The sequence below is a fragment of the Aulostomus chinensis genome, chromosome 24 (genome assembly GCF_037954235.1).
Source record: "Aulostomus chinensis isolate RoL2024-O1b breed Wild chromosome 24, RoL_Achi_v1.0, whole genome shotgun sequence".
NCBI lineage: Eukaryota > Metazoa > Chordata > Actinopteri > Syngnathiformes > Aulostomidae > Aulostomus > Aulostomus chinensis.
In genome coordinates this window covers 14,273,762-14,286,275 of record NC_141343.1, presented here as the reverse complement: position 1 = coordinate 14,286,275, position 12,514 = coordinate 14,273,762, and the positions used below count along the sequence as shown (strand labels likewise).

The 12,514-nt window shown below is 43.4% G+C and overlaps 1 protein-coding gene and 1 long non-coding RNA gene across 2 annotated transcripts in view; one reads left to right on the top strand and one right to left on the bottom strand.

Moving 5' to 3' along the window:
- tnfsf10l (TNF superfamily member 10, like) overlaps positions 1 to 12,514 on the top strand; it is a 66,044-nt gene that overhangs the window by 20,591 nt on the left and 32,939 nt on the right. Inside the window, exon 2 of the mRNA XM_086197567.1 lies at positions 6,424 to 6,573. Within this exon, the coding sequence (XP_086053693.1) occupies positions 6,424 to 6,573 (150 nt within the window). The remainder of the gene's footprint in view (positions 1 to 6,423; positions 6,574 to 12,514) is intronic.
- LOC147238811 (uncharacterized) overlaps positions 9,277 to 12,514 on the bottom strand; it is a 51,710-nt gene continuing 48,472 nt past the window's right edge. Inside the window, exon 3 of the long non-coding RNA XR_015111828.1 lies at positions 9,277 to 9,537. This is a non-coding gene — a long non-coding RNA (uncharacterized LOC147238811). The remainder of the gene's footprint in view (positions 9,538 to 12,514) is intronic.

Below are 12,514 nucleotides of genomic sequence, written 5' to 3'. Positions count from 1 at the left end.
CCCAACGGAGCTATTCCATACAGGAACCAGAGGGAAGGAAAAGCCATCAATGTCAACATTTTGAAAAAATGCAGAGGTGTATAGAGAGAATCTCAGTTGTTTGGCAACATGCAGTATGTCCTTAAAGTAGAGTTATGCATGTTGCTTGAAGAAAAAACAACTGCTTGTATGGTTGTTAGCCCTCATTAGACCTTTGTGTCTGAGTCAAGTCCTTAATCAGCTCTAATAAACCACCAAGAGACTTGAGGTTTCACAGCTGCTGAGGCTGGTCTGCCGTCACTTTATTGATTTGTTGGTGTTGACTCAGTGGGGCGGAGCTTTGTTGCTAAAATGATCACTAATAGGGCCAATTTTGCAATTTTAGGATTTGAGTTGGGATTTGGCAATGAGAAACTGCAGTAAACGGAGCACTCAGGAGGATGGGGTTGGGGGATCTTCTCCAAATGGTTTAAAAACCAGTGGAGCGGTTCCAGTTGCATTCTCCCAGGGCAGGGTAATGACGTGGAGGCTGAGTCCTCCATCTCTGGAGGCATACATGTCCATACTGGCCAACAAATGTCTCTCACATTTTCCCTTTCTGCTTTCCAGCGGTTTTACATCACCGGCACACACACACACACACACCACACACACACATACACCACACACACACACACACACAGAGGAAATATCTGATCAAGTCACTTTAAACATTGATCTAATTACTCTTGGCCACAAGAGGAGCAGAAGATATTGTCATGATGCAAGTGATGGCGCTGGCGATGTAATCGCACAGTCATGTAAGACAAATGAACTGGACAGCTCAAGCAAGTCAGGATTTTGGCTCGGACGGCTCAGAGAAGCAGTTTGAAAAATGAAGGAAAAGCTTCTCATGGGAGGCCGAACTTGGAGGGAAGAAGAACCCGATCCGTCAGTAGTGAGCTGGACTGACTATCACGTGCAAGAGGAACATTTTCAGGGGCTAATTGTAGCAACTAGAGCATGTATCAGCATAAATTGGACATAATGATCATATCTGTTTTCTGTAGTGAATAATCCTTTCAAACTGAGATTTGTTCCGTTTCTCTCTGGTTTTCTGTGTGGAAAAACCCAGGCATATTATAGAAATACTCAGTGCCTCTACGGTGGCTCGGAACGGACACAACAAATACCGCTAGTGACGGCTTGAATTTGGTAGCGCTGGTTGAAAGAGAAAATAGTAAGGGGAAGTGGTCGCCGGCGCTGGCTAACCATTACTGATGTGAGACGTTTTGCTAAATGAAGAATCTTAAATGTTATTTGGAACAAGAAGAAGCGAGTTAGCGTGAATGGTCGTCGTCAAGACAGCAACAACAGTGGAAAACAAAACTCAGGGATAAAAAGACCAAGGATAAAAATTGCTGTGGCCCTTTTAAATGGAAATAGCTGATGAGAAACAAATGTTGTTTTTTAAAGTGGCAATAAAGTTGATTTTAACTAGCCTGAAAGCCACCGTACACTCTTCTCCTAAAATAAGAAAACAAACAACTGTTGTGACATTTATTAGGTGATAGAACCAGGAAGACTTTTTTGAAGGTGCAGTCGCACTTGGCTCATGGTAGCCTTGTTGTGGTTCTGAAGCACACTTTGTCCCTCCTCCAAATTCCTCTGCTGGCACGACTTAGCCGTAGCACGCTCACGTCGTCAACAGGAATGCGAGATAAGATCGGCGCATCGTGGCTATCAGTAGATTTTAAAAAATATTTAGTGATTTAGTGTGTTTACATCCATCCAGTTCTGCTAAAATCTCTGCTTCAATGAAGTAAATGTATTACCTAAGTGCGTACTTTGGAACATTACTTTTTCAAGTTCACAATGTTTACATGGGTTTTTTCAGAATGTAGTAAATTTGGATAGCATGACGGCAACGGTGATGTACCGGCTATCGGAGAAATAAATTGGAAAATGACGACATATCAGTGATGCGCAAAAAAACCAACATCATGCATCCCTTGTCATCAATTAGCTGCACTCACTGTAGCCTGCACTGTGAGGGTTAATGAGAGCTAGCATAAGCTAATTATGCGCTCAGTGGTTCTCCGGTCCTTCAGGGCGTTTTCTAATGGTTTGGACGGCGTTTCCAAACTGGACCCCATTACTCTTAAGTTGGCTTATTGGTTCAAAGCCATACACTTTCTCTGAAGCGTTGCACACCTGGAATTTATCATTACTCGTCCACTGAGCTGCCATATGTCCACATTAGAGTGCAACTGTGCCGTGCTGTGGACAAACCTTCTCCAAGAGCCAAGAAAGTGGAGTGTACCGGGACATGGTACGGAACTACCACACTAATCAAACAGGCTTTGGACAAACCTCATTAGGGACTGTAGGAGATCACCCTCACCCATACACGTCATGTACCTTTTGGAGTGGAAATTGGTCTTATTGGTTGATCCACTTCTTCAGTTCAGACTGAATTACAGTCACAAGTATTAACCGGATTGCCATGACCACAACAATGATTTAACATTCTTTGTTTATCATGAATTGTCCAACACAAGTAGACGAATCGCAGGAAAGTTTGGAACAAATGCCAACAGCCAGTCAAAGGTTTTATTTGAGTTTGAAGTTTACTCGCATTTGCTAAATCCCTTTAATCTGCGCGGACATTCAAGGTTCCTTTGGGAATCTCCCTGCTGCATCATTGTTGAATGAAAACAAAGCATTATCTTACATAGTTTGTGTAATAAAGTCAAAACCAACTGAGAAATGAAAGCATATCAGTGTGGTGAAATTGTTTGTCTGCATAGCTTGGTTTAGCCTCTGGCCTTGCCTCTATACGCTAATGGAGCAGATAGTTTGCTTTTAATCTTGTTTTTAGCTTAGTGCAGTGATGTGTACCAGCTTTATCTCCTCGCTAACATGGATGAGCCTGTTTCCCATAATAGATCAAACACTCCCTACCAGTCCTGTCAAAACTTAATGGACGCACAGCCTTGCATGCACACACAAATGCATGCCTTATAAAAGCTGAACCATTAATTCTCATAGACAAACATGGCTTCTAATAACAATTAACCCTTCAGCCAGAACCACCAAAACAGGGAGTGTGTTTTGGCAGCGGCACAAGAAAGATTTGGAGTTATACTTTCACTTCATTGGTTGCACCACCAAACGCACTCATGCATGTTAGAACCTCCCCAACACTTCAGCCGGTGGTAGCTGTCATCACACGCTCCTTCACAATAGACAAACTGTCTCTCCCCAGACTCCACTGTCAGCAGATTTTGTAGGGATGCGTCCTGATTGTATGCAGATGATCTACGACGACCTACTGGGCTTCCTTTTCTCTCATCGGGATGCTGACAGACAGAGCCATGAATGTGTGAGGTGCACAGATGAAGTGTTGCAAAGTACTTGTGGGGAATATTTGAACTTTGTCACGGCAAATTACATTTTACATTAAAGTGCAGCAAACACATTCGCCGCAAACTGGACCACATTAATACTTGTATTACTCTGGGTACATTTTACAGGATTTTTACTTGTTCGTCCCTCCAGGATTCTGCAGAGTTTTTTGTGTTGGTTGCAAACAAAAATGCTTGATTTTACGACGGCTTTTTTCTTCTTAAAAACTGCCTCAAAATTTGTAGGAACTTTTCTATTTTATAATGGTATTTTTGTGATACTTTCAGGCGACCAATGCAATGTGCTGATAAAAGAAGCGCAATCAAAGAACAAAGCAACGTTTCTAATATGCACTCAGTTGTGGAGCCTTGTTTTGGTGGCAGTAGGAACTGAAAATCCAGCCTCACACAAGCACGTGCTGGATCGAGGGTTCTTGTTTCCACTCCTTCCCGTCCTCGAGTCCTGTCTAGAGGAGATGATATCGTTCAAACTCTGCAGATAGGTCACACAGGTGTACCAGCAAAGAACCAGAACCAGCAAATGCAGGTCTGTGTTCTGAATCCTGGTCCTGATCCGAGTCACTGGGCCTAGGGTCATTAATACAGGTACTGTTGGACCAGCTTCGGGGGTTTTCACACACAGTCGTCTGTAACAGAGCCACTCTCGGTCCTCTCAGAGTCGTCAAAAAAGTGGACCGACAGGAAACGGGCTCAGTTCTTTTTGTGTTCCCATTGTCATCACATTGGAAAGAGTTTTCTTTCTGCTCCACTTCAGCTCTGATGGGGTCTCAGTCCTCCTTTCTGTTCACTCTATCTGGAGCTCAGAGCTTGACTGCTTTGGATTATGGGTAATTGTCACTAGGAACAATATATCTGATGTGGATTGAACCGTTCTGCAAGCCCAGGGTTTGGTTTGTGTTGGGTCAAAGTTTCGCCATTACGTTTTTGCTGTCATGTATGGTCGGTACTGCAATAATATCTGTACTTTTCACTGTACATCATTTTTGACATCTCTGATGTATGTGTGCGTTTTTTTGTTGTTGTTGTTGTTATTTTTTTAAATATGCCAGTTAAAAACGTGCAAAGTGCAAGTGGTTCATAAGTTGTCCACTTGTGATCCGATCACTCAGGACGAAGTCGATGCCACAATCAAGAACAGCCATTTTGGCAAAACCGAAACTGCCTTATAGTGAATTTCTTCACCGGCGCTGAAGGAAAAGATGTAGATGAGTGATATTTGCCCAAATCACCTTTTGAGCCCTGACACCTTTTTTGCCTTTTCTTCACAGTAAGAAACAAATTAATCCAACAGAAAAATGGACTTTGGAAAGTTTGCCTTTCTGGTCCGTTGTCTTGGCTTGCCTGTTATTGCAACTTGAAGTATTTTTGAAGACAATATATATATGATACTTGATATGAAGAGCCTTGGGGCTGACTGGAATGATGACATGTGTGTCTCATTAGACTATTCGTGATTAGTCCCTGAACTCATTAAGAGAAATGAGTCACGCCTTTTGGGGGCGGCGGAGATGTGGCCCTATTCTCCCATAGAAACCCCAGAGCTTCCCGTAAATGCCCCCCTCCTTCCCGCGTGGTTTAATTCCACACACCACACACACACACACACACACCATCTTCTCCAGGAACGGGGAGATCCGTTCAAGCATCAACAGGCTCAGAGGGAAGTGGTATGACAACAGTGAATGAAAAGACAGGGTTTCATTAGAGAACAGGGTCAAGCAGAAAGATATTAATAAAAATAAAAAGGGGGGTTCTCGCCTCATCAGTGCTTGTTATAGCATCATTAGCAGGACTTTCAGACCGTGACGCTTCCATTACAACCTCCCTGAAGGGCACACACACACACACCAAAGTCTACTTTTCCCAAAGATGTCTTATACGACCCGTGCTGCCCGAAATTACACGAAAATGTTTTAGATGGAAGCCAAATGGGAGGCGAAGCAAAAGGGAGGAGAAACAATTTCCCCTTTGCTTCAGAGGATTTGATGGTTTCTTATTAGAGGTCTTGATACGGATGCGAGTGCGGAGGACCCGTCCGAGAGGGTAATCGTTACATAAGGAGTTGTATTTCTGCTCCAGCATGTGTGCCAAAAAATAAAGCTCAAGCTGTTACAACTCCTGGATGCTCATATTACACCCGTGGTGTGGTTCTGCCATTTAAAAATGGTTTTTTCTCCAAGTCGTTATCAGTAATACAAAGACCAGAGATGCGACAACACAACAAGACATTTACCCAAATAGTAAACAGGTGCAGCAACTGATGCAAACTGAGAAGAAACAAGAAGAGGAGAAGGGGGGGGGGGGGCTTAAAAAATGAAAAACAGATGCAGGAGAAACGTGGAGCATGATTGCAGAGAGAGACGGATGGCAGGACTGGTTGGAATGTTCCAGGAGAGCAATAAAAGTAAATTAAATAATGTATGAAAACACGGGTAACACAGTTATAATAAAGACAAATTTGCAAAAACAAATTAGCACTTCATGTAATTGTACTACAAGATTTACTCCAAAATATAGGATTTGGAAAGAAAAGCTCTTTTGCTCGGGTCGGTTTAGTTTTTTTTTTAAAACATTGTCATATTTCTATCTTAGGTTTTTAGAGATAGGCTGTTGGTCTTGATGGTGGTCTGGGATTTATAAAAAAAAAAGGTTTAATATTATGAATTGACTCGAGGGCATGAAAAATAAAAATGACAGCTTCATATTAGATGTTTGCTGGAGTACGAAGAGTAGTTTTTGTACGGTAATTTGCTCAAAATGTTTTTCTACCCTGCACCGTTGTACGGTGGTGCTGCAAGTTCTGCATATGGCGGTCGAACTCTCAGGTTTCATTTCCCGTTGATGTTTTGGGCCCTTTTAGTGTGATGTTTGGCATCAAAGTCCGGCTCTCCTTTTTTCCATCTCTAAATGTTTTATGAATGGACGCCCCAGCAGTCGTTACTCACATACATGTCTTCATTTGCTGTATGTGTGGGATTATAATAGTGCAATCAGGGCTGGAGCCTCTTGTTAACGGTCAGATGTGTTTGTCCTGTAGGTGCGTAGTCAGGGGGTGACGGAGGAGCTGAAGTGCCTGAGTCTGTTGAACGCTCTGGATAAGGACCAGGACATCCCAGACCAGCTGGCCCAACTCTTCGGGGAACCGTGCATCAAACTGGCCGAAGGCATCAAAGCTTACATCTCTAAGGTAAAATCCAACGTGCTAAATGAATGGCAATAAATCTGTAGCGTTCGAATGTTTGTCTTGGAGGTGGAAGTTAGGGTTCAGGAACTGATGTGCTGTTTTTGGTGGACGTGACGAGACGCACACAAAGAAATCTCAGCGTAAAAGAGTTTTCTTGGCATTGTCCTGGATGAACGTCGAAGGGTAACAAAGTGCAGTGAATTGTTGTCCTGTTAAACTCAAATGAGATCACTTTGTTATGAAAATCAAATGTTTCATTGGGGTTGTAAGAACAGATGGAGGCGTGATGGAATCTGCTCTGTTACAGTAATCTGAGGAACATCTGTGGGGACTGATGCAGAACTGAACTGGGTGGGAATGATCTGATGAGTATTTGTCATCATTATGGAGAAGTCTCTGGCTGCGAGGGAATAACACCCATCAAATGAATCTAGATACAGGGCGTATGTGTTGAATTAAACAGACTTAGATGGACAGAAATGGAGTCCAAAAGGGGGTCTGAGGGATACGACATTAGAGATGGAGTCATTTGACTCCTGACTTTTGTGGGAAGGGGGATTTTTCTGAGGACTGGTTAAAGGAACTTGTTCCCTTGAGTGTGGAGAACATGATTTGTGGGCAGGGACATCTCCTGCACTGCTATGCTAAATTTTTACATCATCAGTGCTGCTTGGTTTTCCGTCAGCATGAAAACTTTGAAGCTGATTTTCACTGTATTTGGTGGAGGGGTGCAGCATGGGCCGAGGACTAACCCGTGAAGTCTGGGGGCAGATCTGTGAAACGTAGCAAGTCTGGCTGAGGTTTTACTGTCCAAGTGCCGTCATACGGCCTTCGTGGTGGGATGCCCTCCAGTTATTGGAATGCTGTGACAAATCAGACCTTCAGGACACTCCAGTTAGCCTAAAATTGATGTCCAACAACATGTCAACAATATGGAAAAGTAGAACTGACCCCTTTTAACATTTGCTTCTTGCAGACAAAAGACGAATGTTACAAAGACAAAGGTGAAACTTAATGGCCTGACCTTTCCCCGCCTGTGAAGGGTGTGTATGTGTGTGTGGGTGCGTGTGTGTGTGTGTGTGTGAGGGAGAGAGAGAGAGAGAGATAGTGTGTGTGTGTGAGAGTGCAATGATAAATGTAACACTCTTGTTCAGGCGGTTAACATGGATGTAGCAAACCAGTGAGAGCTGGTTTATCATTGGAGTTTGTTGACAGACAACAGAGCTTAAACACCGCTGACCTTTTTTCGCAGTGGGAGAACAACGCTTTCAGCAGCATGTATGCAAAAACCACATCTGGAAGTGTGTGTGTGTTTGTGTGTGCACACATGTGTTTGGATTTAACTTGCCGGGCTTTCGTCAGCTTTAAAATGAAGTGTCTCGATGTATCAGGTCAGATTTAGTTCAGTAAAGATGTTGCCACTGACAGGCTGCAACTGGTAAAGTCAGAAGCTTGAGATTTACCGTATTCCCTCCTGCTGGTGCCAATAAAACATCAGCAGAAGCACCTGAGGGCGATGAACCAACGGCTTTTGTTAAACTCGATGAGTCAGCTCAGTGAAGGACGAGCTCACGTTAAGTTTCTCTTCTTGTTAAGTTGCCTCGTCTAACTTCACCCTGTCCTCTCCTGTCACAATCACAGTGGACATCTTTAGTTTTACCCAGGAAGACAAACACTTGAGAGACCAAATTGAAAACTGACAACGCAGATCTTTATCTTTGGCCTGTGAAGACTAAAATCTTTGTGGTTCATCATGGAGTTCCAGTGGCTTTCCTTCGATATTGCTCTCCTCTGAGGGGACAATGGCCTTGACCGTTGACCACCAAAGTCTAATTCTGGAGCTACCGCACGGATACGAATGGGACAGATATCATGCACTTGTGAGGTGACAGTGACTCTGACTTTGACCTTGACAATCAAATTCTTTTCAGCTCATCCTGCAATCCCAGTGGATGTGCCCAATTTGGAGAAATCCCCTCAAGGTGTCCCTAAAACATCACGCTATGAGAACGGAAGAGATATCATGCATGCACATGTGAGGTTACAGCGACCCTGACCTGTGACGTAGAGCCACTGAACTCCAGTCACATCATCCTCAAGTCCCAGTGGAGGTTCGTGCCAAATTCGGAGAAGTTCCTGCAAGGCTTTACAGAGATATCACGGGAACAAAAATGGGATGGACAACTCCAAAACATGCCGCCAGCCCTCAGGTGTTGCTGGCACGGAGGCGTTAGACTTCAAGCCTGAACGAACTAAATGAAAGCAAACCAACTTCTGCTGTGCCAAGCGTTCTTTCCTCAAAGTTTGGCTCATCATTATTAATTGTGCATTATTATCACGCATCCCCAGTCTGCACTCGTCCAGTTACTGGCGCTCTTGTGGGTCCTAAAACGTTCAAGGATTTGAGACCAAAAAAACCCCCAGACTAAACAGCCCAATATTCAAGAATGCGGGGCGCTTGTGTGCGTACTTTCTTGTTTTCCGCGCTGTTCAGATGTTAAATCCTGGGAGCCACACGATATTTGAAACACTCACACTTGAGAACTTCCACCACACAAAACACAACAGTCGCACAGTGAAAGAGTGAGTCACGTTCGATCAGCACATCTGCAGCCAGTAAACCGATTACACACCAAAGTCTGACTTCGCTTAATGTATATGTTGACTCAGCATGAAAATACCACAAATCTGGGAAGTTCTCTCAGCCTCACACACACATCCATTCATTAGGGTTGTCTTCTTGGAGACATAGCCAGGAGGGCTTGTTTTTTGTCTTAATCTTTTTTTTTTTTTTTTTTTTTAGCTTTCTGCACATGCTTCTCCACCAATCTTTTTCTGTTTTTTGCGTTTACCTCTTCACGCCTCCGCCTTCTCCCTGCTCCACTTGGATGATACAATCGGAGAGTGCAGCTCCACGCCTCTGTGGTCCTCACTGGACAGGAAAAGGAATGTCTAGTTTTTCTCCATCTAAAACACAGGAAATGCATCCAAACAAATTAACATCCTATTACCTTCCTTCAAGCATTCACACAGGCCTATTAAGATTAATACGGTTTCCATAGTTACGCCTTGCTAAATATTCTTTTCTTTTATTAGAGCTGATGCTGCAACAGGAAGTTCGAACCGCAAGCACCAACACGGTTCATCCTTGAGTCCCTGTGGAGGGTTTCTTCTACAATATTTGAAAAAATTCCCTCAATTCCCTTCATCTCACCGCTGAGTCAACACTTTCGTAAGAGTTGCCGTGACCTTTAACTATCAAAGTCTTTTCAGGTTATCCTTGAATCCCAGTTGACGTTTATGCCAAATGTGGATAAAGTCAAACTGCTCTTGAGTTGTTGAGATCATGAGAACGGGACAGATGTCATGTTCATGCAGGGTTACTGTGACCTTTGACCGTCAGGGTCTTTTCAGTTCATCCTTGAATCCCAGTGGATGTTTGTGCCAGATTTGCTCCTCAAAGTGCTGGAGACAATCAGACATCCATCGCGAGATATGAGGTGACAATGACCTTTGACCACAAAACCTTGTCAGATCATCCAAGAGTGCGAGAGTGGGTGTTTGTGCCACATTTGAAGTAGTTTGTTCAAAGAATTCCAGAGCTATTGCAATAATTGGACAGATAATTGGACAGATCCATATTAATGAGAGGGGAGTGAACTTGACCCTTGACTAAGAAAATCCCAGTTTAGTTTTGAATCCCAGTGACATTTGTGCCAAATCTGAAGTAGTTCCCCCCAAAGGAATTCCTCAAAAAAGAACTGGAAACAAATGACAGTGTTACCCGAAAGCAGACGGCTTCCAGCTCGTGGCTGACACCAGCACGTGGAGGCAGAAAAATAATCCAAACTCCCTACAATTGAAAATACGTAACTGTATTTTCAAGTCACCACAAGATCGAAAGGCCTGAGGAGCTCCAGGTCCTCACGGCACAGCACTAAAAGTACAACACGGGCTTGTAAAAATAGTTCTACGTCTACTGATGTAGCTACTGATGAGCTAGCTGCTTGTGAGTACTCTGCCTTGTCTTCACAAGCAGTTTTTCTACCGAAATTACTTATATATCTGATCACCTTTTTTTTTTAAGGAAGTATTACATATTAGGGGCTGAATGGCTCAGAGGTCGAGTGGTCGTCTGGCAACCGAAGGGTCGCTGGTTTGACCCTCACTCCCCCCACATGGTGACCATGTCCAAGTATCCTTGAGCAAGACACTGAACCCCCAGTAGCTCCTGATGGCCCTGCGATGGACTGGCAACCCGTCCAGGGTGAAACCCCCCCTCTCACCCATGTTAGCTGGGATAGGCTCCACCCCCCGACCCTTAATGGCTAAGCGGTATAGAAAATGAATGGATGGATGGATGTCATATATTTTTTTTAAATTAATAAAAAAAGACCCATACATATCAGAGTTAGCGTAAGATAGCATTCAGATTGGAAAATACTAGCTTGACCCTCTCCTAAAGGTTGGACAAACACCACCAGAATTCTACAAGTTTTTATTTGAGCTGTCCAAACAGAAATGGTAAAAAATATCTCGTATGGTTACAGAGAAAATTGGTATAGATCAATCAATCAGTTTTACAAACTTTGAGGTTTAGATTTAATCCTCAGTGGTGGTCCGTGCCTCGGATGTTAGCCTAGCTATCCCACGAGACGGCTTATACTATTGTGAAACAAAGGCAAGTGAGGGGACAGTTGAACAGAAGAATTTAGATCAACTTTTGGGTCAAATATAAGTCAGGTCTGTCTGCAGTGAATTGCAACGGCCTGTTGGAAAGACGTCCCCAGCTGTTGCAGCTAGCAGGTGCTGGGAGGGAGAGCCCATCATGCTTGTAAATCTGCTAGAAATCCGTTTCATCTCATGCTGTTTTGCAACAAGTGGAAATATTTTTGAGTTTGAGTCCTGTGTGAAATATTGAGCTCTCGGTGTTGTTGAGATCGTGCAACTGCTGTGAACTGTGTCCATTCAATTACAGGGCGAGCAAAAGTCGAGATGTGGACTCAGACTTATTCTGGATTTAGATATCTGATCAGGCCGTATTGCAATAACGCCATGATGTATAAAGATTTACACACACACACATGCACACACTCTGCCTCTATGCCCTTTGGCACACAGACCAACAGGTCCAAAAAGGATGCTTGGATGTAGTTCACTGATAAACTACGCAGTTTTGAATCCTCAATCTTCATTTTGGCAAGAAAAAATAAGAACAAAATAACACAAAGACAAGAGGTGCTAGCATTGTGGCACAGAAAGACGTCACTTCAAAAACGAGTAAGACAAAAAGGTGCGTTTGATTGCAGTTTAAAAATACAAATGCAGGTGTTCAAAACGAGACGCTTTATCAGACTGCACTGCCGCGTCAGATGATTGACAAGAAATTGGATGTCTATGAGCGAATTTGTACAATTCCAGTATACAGAGTGAGATAGAGTCCATTCAATGTGTTTTAAATGGAATGAGGGTGTGAGTGAAGACCGTGATGAAGTGACAAGTATGTCTGTGTGTGTGTGTGTGTGTGTGTGTGTGTGTGTGTGTGTGTGTGTGTGTGTGCGCACGCGCGCGGTCCACGGTGTGAGATGATGAAGATGGTGATGAACACGTACAGACGTGCCAAACTGCTTGCAAACTGCTCAAAATGTGGAGACATGATGGAAAGACTGCACAGACGAAAGAAACACAAGGAGGAGGGAACGTTTGATGTGAGAGGGAAAGTAAAGGCCCCACAAAGAGAGGAGGAGGTGAGGCGAAGAAGGGCCAATTGACCAAAAAGACAAAAAATAACAAACATCGCAGCAAAAGAAGGGAAAGATGGAAAATTCATCTGCATGGCTCAGAAAACCTTAAGTTTCACTGCAAAAACCAGCCAAGTAAACTTCTGGAGTTATTTATCATCAAAAAGATCTTGTTGTGCTTAAAAAGTAGCATATTCTTCAAA